Here is a 10272-nt window from a genome sequence, read left to right as displayed (position 1 = left end):
GGAACTCAATGTACTTTAAACACCAGGCCAAATTCATCCGTGGTGCAATTCGTTTGGCTACACGGTTGTGAAGGAAGTACAATGGTCATGTAAAGAAATACAATGATCCAAAAGTGTTGAGTAAGACAGGAGACTATTTTAAGACCATGATTCCATGTGGTGGAAAAAATAGCAATATTAGGAAATCATTTTAGAAATTTGCTGCATTTACATAAAATGTAAACATTGAGATTAATCAGAATCCAATTATTTAGTCATGAAGTTGTCAAAAAAATATTTTATAAAATTCAATGTGTAATTGCACAGACTATACAGCATAGAAGACTGTATTAAGGGGTTCCCTCAGAAGCTTTAGAGAAATTCAGTGGCATGTGCAAATTTGGTATGGTTATATGAAATGAGCCAAACCTTTTCCATGTGTCCATCATTAGCTTGTTCAATTTGTTTAGGAAACTTTGACCAAGATTGTGGTTTTGCAAGCTTCACTTTTTGACTGCCCACCTTGAGACACCTAAGAGGGGTCTAGATTTTCAGAAAGTGCTGAGCACCCATCCTCAAAGTCAAGTTCTTTTGATGCATCTCATGTTTGGCACCAAAAAAATTGAACCACTCCAAATCACTGAATACTTTTGCAAACCCAGTTTTTTAAATGCAATATTGTTCCATCGACTGAATCACCCTCTTGGTCCATGAGGGTCAGACTCAAATGTGTCCAATAGTTCTAATAAATCAGTATGTCTTCCAGGCAAATTTTCATTGCCTCAATGGTATTGGACTGAAGGGTTTTTCCTAACTACCAACTTGCAGTGCTCACTCCCCTCAGCCTCGTTTGTCTTATGGGACCACCTCAGCAAGCAGCACGGCTCTCTCATGACCCTTTTCTCCACTCCGTAAGCATTGAGTCTAAAGCATGGCTCCATAAGAAAACATTCTCCCATAGTTCTTCCATAGCTCTAATCCAGTGTTTCTCAACAAGCTGGTCCATGGACTGGCACCGGTCCCTAAGATCTCCCAGACACAGTATAGGAAGCCGGTCTCTGGTATCAAAAAGGTTGAGAAACACTGCTCTAATTGACATATGCCTAGTTACGGGAAAGTTATGCTTGATATAGACTAGGTTTTTGAAGCAGAACTGCAGTTTGACATTTAAAATGAATAAAGAAGTGAAGAGATGAGACCCAGAATATACAGGCCAGAAAACTCAACTTTAAAAGATAAAAAATTCAGTAGGACAGACAAGTTTGTTATATATTCTTGAATAATCATCTTCACAAATAATCTCTAATCTATCCCGAAATTTTTCCTTAGCATTCGAACCAACTACACATTATGTTCTATTCTCATTTAGATTCAAGGAAAATCATGCAAATATACTACATTATTTTTCCACAGTGTAAAAAATATGTTCTATGCATTAGGGAAAATACAAGACTGGACTTTTTTCAAATTAAGTAAAGGCATTTTTAGCATTTTGTTCATTTTTGGCAAACCAGCTAAAAGACATTTTATGCCATTTTGCAAGATGTTGCTATTGGAAGAAAAAGTTAAACTTTGTATTTAAACAAAGTTTGCCTGAAACACTGAAAAGCCAATTTAATGTTAACAATTCCACAACTCAAACAGTATCTGAGCCAAAGATAAGCTCCAAAAGATAATGGGGGTGGAGGTGGGGAAGAGGAGAAGGAAGAAAGAAAAGACTTATTCCTAAAAAATGTCAGGAAATAAGTACTGAAACTACTTCTAGAGAAGGGGGGGATGACCTTTTACCTGGTGGGTTTTTCTTGTTCACCAAACCTATATTTATGAAAATTAAATCAAACAAAAGTATCCAAACAATATGAATAGGGAGTAACCAAAATCTACTTTTAACTCAGCCGGTGGCATGGAGATACTGAGGTTTATATGGTCTCCTACCGTTTAGAGATTAGTGCAATGCCAAGAAACGATGTGTTGAGTGAAGCATGCTGTGAAACGTTCAGATCTCAATGTCATGTGTTAAAAATGATAATTTAAAAAATAATTAACAGAGAACTGGAATGCTCTGTCCTATAGTGTCTTCATCTATTAACTCCAACAGGAGTCGAGGGCACTCTACATGCTAGAGGATCATGTGATCTGGAGTGTAAATTCAAGCCATGAACAATAGCTGTTTTGCAAAAGTATTTTCCAAAGCACTTTCAAAATGGTTGTGAAGTTCTTTTGTTGCAGATGAGCTTTCTTCAAAATTGTTCTCCAACACAAAGTGCCTGTTATTTTTCCAGCATTCTGATTAGATGGTACAATGTTGCTGTTCAATTATAACATTGAAGTGTACCTTTCATAAGGAACGGGGTATACACAATCATACATTTCTTTATATCTCAAATTATCTACTGTTAGGATTAAGTAAGTTTTCATGTGGCATGAAATTACCTGAGTTTTCCACAACAAATATTTAGTTGCAAAACAGAAATATTTTATGAATTTCATCAATTGACCATATTTAAAAAAAAAAACCAAACAAATCAAGATAAAATAAACCTTAAACTGCGTTTTCTATTCCACAAACCTGGGAAAAAAAGAGGAAATATTTCCATTTGAACATTTATTAATTCACATAGCTCTATATCAGGAGATGTGGTACAATGAGGGAAGTGAAAGGTGGTGTAATTAATAAAGAATTTGAAGGGAAAATTTTCCCAGGCACCATGGGCAGCTGGTTCCCAGATCCCATCCCATCTCCCAATGCCTGATATTCCAATTCTGCAACCTTTGCAACAAGTGGAAATCACTCTCATACCCACGGGAATCTTACTAATGGAATGGGCTGTAAGCTCTTGCAATCCTGTTTCTTTCTCTCAGTTCAGGTTCTCATTTTGTTCCTGTTACCACGATATCTGACCACCTCCCAAGAAATGACAACAAGGATTTTTCTCATCAAGATCAGCATGTAGAGAATAATTTTTAGGAGCCAGATTTGTGAACTGTGTTAGGTTAGGACTAAGTTCTATGGTTCTTTTCTGCAAAACACACACAAAGAAAGTTCAGAAGGATAATGGTATGACTATAGAATGTCTGAAAACATCTAGGATTTAATTGTTATGATAAATGCTTTGGATACCCTCAATGTGAATTATAGTCAGTTTAGAAAAAGTGAGTTATAACTAGTTTCAGTTATTACATCTGTCCCTGCACCTTCTGCCAATTTTTGCATTTTCCTTATTATTTAAAATTTTTTCTCTCTCTTCTGGACTGATGCAGAAGACACATACACAAACAAAACAAGAAAAACTGTGAAATCATCCATACACTATGTACCATCAAATGCAAAAGGTACACAAACTATTTCTTCCTCCTCTAATCTTCCTCTATTATAGAAATCTGAAACTTGTAGCAAGAGTAAGTTAAAAAGTAGGCAGATGTGTGATTTTTAGGTAAGGGTATCCCTTAAAGGGCTATATTTAATGAGAGGAACTGAACAAAACAAAGAAAAAATCTGAACAAAGTCAAAAGCTTATTTCCTTAAAAAGAACAGATGGGGTTGGCATAAATAGATATAAAGCTCTTACATAAACAGATATCGAACTACCATAGGAAGCCAAATTCTTCAAAACCAACAATAAATCCAAAAAATAAGCCAAAGGTGATAAAACTTGAAACTATTTACTTGACATCAACAGGTAACAGCATGATTTGGCTAATGCTTCGACCCCGAAGTCTTCCGCTTAGCTGAAAGAAACATTAGCCAAACCATGCAATTACCTGTTGAAATAAAATCAGATCCTTTCAGTTTTTATCTTTCGGATTTTTTCCCCCTTTTAATCATTGCTTTTGATCGATCTGCCTTTCTAGTCATATCTGGTATATAACAGCTTATTTTTTATTATGGAGAAAAAAACCCTGCAAGTAATTTTACCTGATCAGCTTGTTTACTGGAGGTACAAGAATACATGGCCAAGAAAACAACATGCCATGGTTTCAGTAAACAAATCAGGGATGAATTGGTTTAAAAATCTGTATCTGTACCTGCACATTTTTGTGGTCATTTGCACCAGTGCTTGCAACTAGATATTTTTAGTCAATAGATTTTCTAGGGAATTTCAAAGATTTTTAGTGGTCCAATTTAAATGCACAAGTCTTACTCACATGCACCGTATCAAGAAGTAATTAACATCTCAATTTTTTCAGTCATGTTTTACAATATATCCTCTATAAATCAAGGTACAGTGTTAGACTAAATAATAATATATAAAATATCAACATAAAGAGAAAAAATGTACATAGATCTGTAAGAAATGCACAATTTGCCCAGTCAACAGGATACTTGTCATATTTATTTTTTAAAATAAAAATATTCCTTCCTTGACATCTTTTTATTAACCAAGAATTAGAAATAGTCCATTTCCCCAATCTTTATAACAAACCTAATGTTGTACTTTTAAAATGTATCTTTCCAATTTATATTCCTACCTTATAATATACGGAAAGGGAAAGGGAAAATATCCAAGACTAAAGTTAAACACTGTGTGGTGTTCAATTAGGGACACCTTAACTTTTTTAGGGGGTAAGCTGAATATTTGGCAGGCCTGTTTGGCAACTTCTTTGGATGTCATAAATCAAAGATTTCGAATATTTTCCAGCATGTACTCATGCCACTCCCAGTCTCTGTGATGCTCCTGGGTGCGGACCCAACAACCAGACACACAAAGATTAAGACTATGGGGACACTTGTTGCTGTTGAAAATATTTTCAAGGAGACGATCAAGGATTAGCTTAAAAATTACTGAGTTGAGTGTCATTTTTTCCACACTGATATATATTTGCAAATAAAACTGATTTAAACCAACCATCTGAATGATAATAAAGCAGATTATACCATTTTATTATAAAGTACAAAATTTTCAACAACTTCCACTGCATTCACATATTTCTGCAATGGAGTTTATTTCAGAAGTTCCATTTACAATAAGAAATACTTAGGCTTTCAAGAACTTTACAAAGAAAATTTGCTGTGTACAGGAGAAATGAGTGTGTATGTATAAGTACATACATTAAGTGTGCAAATGTATGTATTCATTTCTCAAAGTGTATGAAGTCCACTCTGCCGCTGGTAATCTTCATAAAACTGTTTTAGTGACTCAGGAATTCTAGGGGTCACAATGCTCAACGCATGTTGAAAATGTCGTTCCATAATACATTTGGCCTGTATATCTTCCTGGAGGGCTTGAAGGGCTGCTTCTCTACAGACTGCTGTTATCTGAAAATTAAAAACAAAAATAATTTAAATATGTATTTTTTTCAATCTGAAAATTCACCTTTGTTTTCAGACCAAACATGATCTGAAGCAGAACATGGCAAATGAAGTCATCACGGAAGAACGTTAGTATATGCTGATGGCCTGGATTTTTACAGTGGCTCGGCTTTTAGTGCTTGATTTCTATTGAATGGGAGTTGTGGGTGCTCAGCACCTCTGAAAATCAAACTGTAATAGATCAAACTTAAACCTCAGTCCATTACACTTCAAATCATAATATCACATCTATTTCTAATTTAATTACCATATGCTGCCCGTGTGTTTTTAAACTCTCTGCAACACCTGATAAATTAAAAATCCAACGATCAGTGACAAACAATCTGATACATGTCTCTGTCGCTAAACTAAAAGAACAGATGTTCCAAATCCCTGTGACCACTTTCCTCCTTAAATCCTAGACTGGGAAAGAAGTAAATACAATTAATTCAGAGAGGAAAGCTGGGAGGAGGAAGGAAGGAGGGAGGAGAGAGGTGTGTAGAAGGGGAAGAGGGTTACGGTCTCATACCCTGAAATGTGTTTTTAAGCTCTCTGGACTTCAGACAGCGGAAACAGACTGATGCCAGTGTCACTCTAAAGACACATTACTGTGGTGAAAAGAGCTTGTGGAATGAAAAGAGATATTGTGATTTCCAGTGCAACAGGGAAAACAGTGATTGATATTGACTGCACCCTTATATCTGTAAATGAAAGAGCCAGCTGAAACACATTTGTCCAGCCATTCAGCATATTTTCTCTGTTTGTTCACTTACTGAAAAGAGTTCCACTGCTTATGCTCTGCTAATGGTTGCCAAAGCCGTTAGTAGCTTTTTAGAGGATTTAGCAGCATGTTTAGGAAGCTTTCACAAAAAAAACCCCCAAAAAAACCCAAAACAAAAAAAAACCATGCACGGATTTAGATGGCTTTGTCAAGTTACAATAATATTACTATTAGTTCTGTGCTGCTCTAATGAGCAGCAAAGCTAAAACACTGCTGTTATGTATTTTAATGCTTTTCAGTACCGCAGAGACACTAAACTGTTGAAGGATTGCTGAGATTTAGTGCATCGACTGCTTACAGAGATAAATAAGATCTAGCAAAGTTTTAGGAACTAATGTCAATATCCTGACCATTGCACTCATATTTTCTAGTAGGAGGGGTATATTTCCCAATCCCTATCTATCGCAGATATAAAGCTACTTCAAATTAAATATAATCTTTAAAGGAGAGCAAACTATTGTGCAGCTGTACACTAGAAATAGGCCTGAAGCAAAACCATCCAAAAACCACCCTGAACTTTGAAATAACATAGATCTTTGAAGTTCAGACCCCTTTCTCCCTAATACATAGTGTGCTACAGCATTAGTTTTTCAAAAGACTAAATGGAACAGCTCATTTGTACATGTTGATTATTTGTTTTTGATGTCTTTTCAGATCCACCAATGGAGAAACAAAGAACAGCAGACTTTGCTTGGACAATTCTTCCTACAACGATCATTAATTATCTACAACATTAAGCTACTGAAGCAAAATATTACTCAACCACCAGACATCCAGTGGTGAATGGCTTGTGTATTTTTTACTGCTGGAAAAGCTCCGATATAGGGCAGAGTGAGGAGGTACACCAGTGTCAGAGGTAACAAGACTTTAGAAAAAGAGGAAGCAAAGCTACTACTTGATTCTCCCTCTATTTCACTCATATAGAGATACACGGAGGAGGAATTTGCCTACCAGCCAATACTTCTATGGGTTTTTGTTGCCTCTAGGCTCCTGCCAAGATATCAGTAACAGCGACCATAATTAACCTCCAAAGGCTGCTGAGGTTCTTTTGTTTCTAGTTTTACTCTTAAGGACGGAGCAAGAACGACAGAGCAAGAATTGAAAATTACCAGAAACAAAAAAATCCCACTAAATAGATACATTTTGTTTGGTTTTCAGGACTGTTTGAATTGCTCAGAAGAGAAAAGCAAGCAATTCACAAAAATAATTTATTTTATTAGTTTTGCCTCTTCTTCTAGTTGCACTCCGAACTTGAACTTTTTATTATTCCAAATTATTTGACTAAATCTGTCAGACATTAGTGTACTCCAAGGCTTTCTATCTGTTTCTCAGTGTTCAAAATTTGGGCCATTGTGATTGGTCATGTAAATTGCATAGTATGATTTATATTCCATTGCTGACTGAGAATATCAGGAAGCTGAAGTGGAGGATTAAGGTAAGCAAATTTGAAGTAAGTTTCTTTCTGAGTATTCAAGTGTGCGTGCTTAAAATTTTCTTCCCACAAGCATTCTCGCTAGTAAAATTCAACCCTATGTACACTTGTGGAAAGATAACACAAAAGTGATTTGAAATTGAATTCAGTTTGGTAAGTTTGATTATTTGCCCAACTCTACTGTTCAGAAACCAACTGTAATGATATGAATAGGTAGATAAATTTCTGTTGTCTCATGGTAGGCAGAAGAACTGGAGAATTAGTATTAGACTGCACGATGCAGAATGGAGTGAGAAAGAGAAGAGGGAAGAGAAAGCCCCAGAACCTGTAGAAAGAAAGTGGTGGTTCAACAGCATGCGCTCTCCCCCCTTACCAGGAAGCCACATAAGCCATACAATTGGGGAGCTAGTAGGGCAAGGCGTAGAGGAGAGAAGCCAGGAAGCAAGCTTCTCTCCAAACCTGGCAGAAGCACACCAGGAAAGTTGGTGGAAATCAATACTGTTCACTGGGCATTATTTTTCCCTCCATGCCTTCTATGTACCTTGCAGGATCTGGCCCACAGAGGCATTTATTGTTTTAGTACATTTCTTTCCTACCCTGAATAATATTGTTGCCCCTTCTTCAGACACTAGTTTCCCATTCTCAAATCAGTGTTGCACCTCTGCTGAGCAGTAGCAGAATTCTGGAGCCCTGCAGATCAGCTTCCAGGGTAAGAAAAATCAATGACACAGAGTTGGAGTACATTCCACGCGTAACTGGTTTTATTTATACACATACGCCAGTCCTGGTCACAAACCACATGGAAGGTAATCTTTTCTTTTAGGAATCTCAGCCCAACATCAATGCCTGCTTACTAGGGAACAATTTTGTCTCCAGAATTGACTCTAACAGTAAATGCTCCTGGTGCTTGCACAGGTCTGTCTCCACCCAGAATCTTGTATAATCAAGACTACCAACCACCACAAACACTCCTTCGAAGAGTGAAAACTTGCTCACACATACACCAAGAAAAGGAACTTGGAAGACTATGTATAATAGCACCACCTGCTGACAGCTATGATAACAGTATGAAATGAGTGGATGCACTGCAAGTGAAATTTGCATGCTTATGCAACAGACACTTACAATTTTTATTTTGCCAATTTTAGGAGTCTCCAGAATTGGGAAAATGATGCTAAAAAGAATACAGATACTTACTCTAGGTAAGAACTATCTGAAAAATGGTTCACTGAAATAAAGATTTTAGCACTTCCACTGATTTTCAGCAACAGTCTAATTTATTCAACTAGAAATATAGGTATATCAAATCCATTGGGTCAAAATATTACACGCGGAAGACTACGCAGAATCTCAAAGCAACACTGTGGGATTAAACTCTTGAACTGAAGAGTAAGAACCCAGAAGAACTTCCTAGGAGATGAGGCAAATGACTGTCAGGGCTTTTCATAAGAACATACTATGTGCACACCCAAACCTATTGTTTGCACATAAGAGGGTGTTGGACATGTTTTTTGTGGAAAACAGAAACTTGGACTTGGGTCTGGAAAAGGCAGAATTTTCTGTGTGTGTATGGCAAAGTCTTGAACTGTTAAACAACTTGAGCTGGGCTTTCATTTCTTAAAATGATAGACAGAACCTTAATGAGAACATTAGTTTATCCAAAAAAGGAAAAAGATGTTGATATCTTTCTCCCTCAGTCTTGCAATGACCATCACAAGAAGGAGATACAAGAACAATGTGAAATAGAACAGAGCCTTTTGACCTTAGTGACAGCATGAACAGACTGATGGGAAATGCAGAAGGTCACAAAAGATAAGGAAACCTTGAATCTACTGCCATCATATTTAAAACTAGGAGGTCTCACCTGGAACTTTGTTTCACTATATGGAAATTCACTTGAAATTTTCCCCTTAAAGACACAAAAGGATTAAGGTGGAAAAGGACAAGTAATCTTAAATATGTTTGGGCAAAGTCAAGTATATTTGAAATACTGTGCAAATTTTTCAAAAAGACCTGGACAACTTCCCTCCATCGCAGGTATGCAAAGGGCACTCCCTAGCTATCAAAAGGAATTTGATAGATTTCTGCTAAACTCTTCGCCACCTTATGCCAAGTCTCACCAAACATGGATAGACATGAGATAATTTTTCTTAACGAGTAGCAGCAGAACACAAGTGCAGATATAAGCTTAAGAGTACCATGGACACAATGAATCTTTTGCTTTTTTCATTTTTTTCAACAGAAGTAAGGTAGGGTTTCTTGTGCAGTTATTCAATATATTTTTGTTCACAAGACCTAAAATTTAGGGAGGCATACAGCAAAGTAAGCAAATCAGAACAACAAAATGGTACGAAAAAATAATCCAAACAATTAATGACTTCATATTATCACCATCCTATTAAAAAGAGCAATTTAATATATGTAAATACAGGTATGTATCCTTTCAATAGCACGAAGGTCAGAGAAAAGCAAGAAATAGATTATATATAACAATTGCAGTCTTGGTGGGAGAAAGCAATTTCCCATGATATGAAATGTCTTGACCACTGAACCTTAGGAAATCCAATTATCCTATCTTCAAATGCAAAAGGCCAAAAAAGCCAAGTGTGCTGGACTCTGCATGCTATGAATAATATTATGCCCCCTTCAGAAAAGTGAACCTATCGTAAGGCTACCGATAAGCATATAATATTTATTCTTGATCACAACAGAAAATAAAATAATTTTCATTGTCTGGCACCACTGACGGGTAAAATAATGAATTAATAAAAGACAGAAACAACAAAATGG

The 10272-nt window shown here is 36.4% G+C and overlaps 1 protein-coding gene across 2 annotated transcripts in view; it reads right to left on the bottom strand.

The window, feature by feature from the left end:
* Window positions 1-4850: 4850 nt before the first annotated feature.
* The window catches only part of AFG2A (AFG2 AAA ATPase homolog A), a 285684-nt gene continuing 280262 nt past the window's right edge, over window positions 4851-10272 (bottom strand). For both annotated transcript variants that reach the window (XM_067530207.1, XM_067530208.1), the window contains exon 16: window positions 4851-5236. In XM_067530207.1, coding sequence (XP_067386308.1) covers window positions 5060-5236 — 177 coding nt within the window. In that variant the 3' untranslated portion in view covers window positions 4851-5059. The remainder of the gene's footprint in view (window positions 5237-10272) is intronic.

The sequence above is a fragment of the Emydura macquarii genome, unplaced genomic scaffold (genome assembly GCF_026122565.2).
Source record: "Emydura macquarii macquarii isolate MOO-44397 ecotype Brisbane River unplaced genomic scaffold, CSIRO-AGI_Emac_v2 contig_3044, whole genome shotgun sequence".
Taxonomy (NCBI): Eukaryota; Metazoa; Chordata; order Testudines; family Chelidae; genus Emydura; species Emydura macquarii.
The sequence above is the reverse complement of the archived record's forward strand: the minus strand, read 5'-3'. Positions and strand labels throughout refer to the sequence as shown.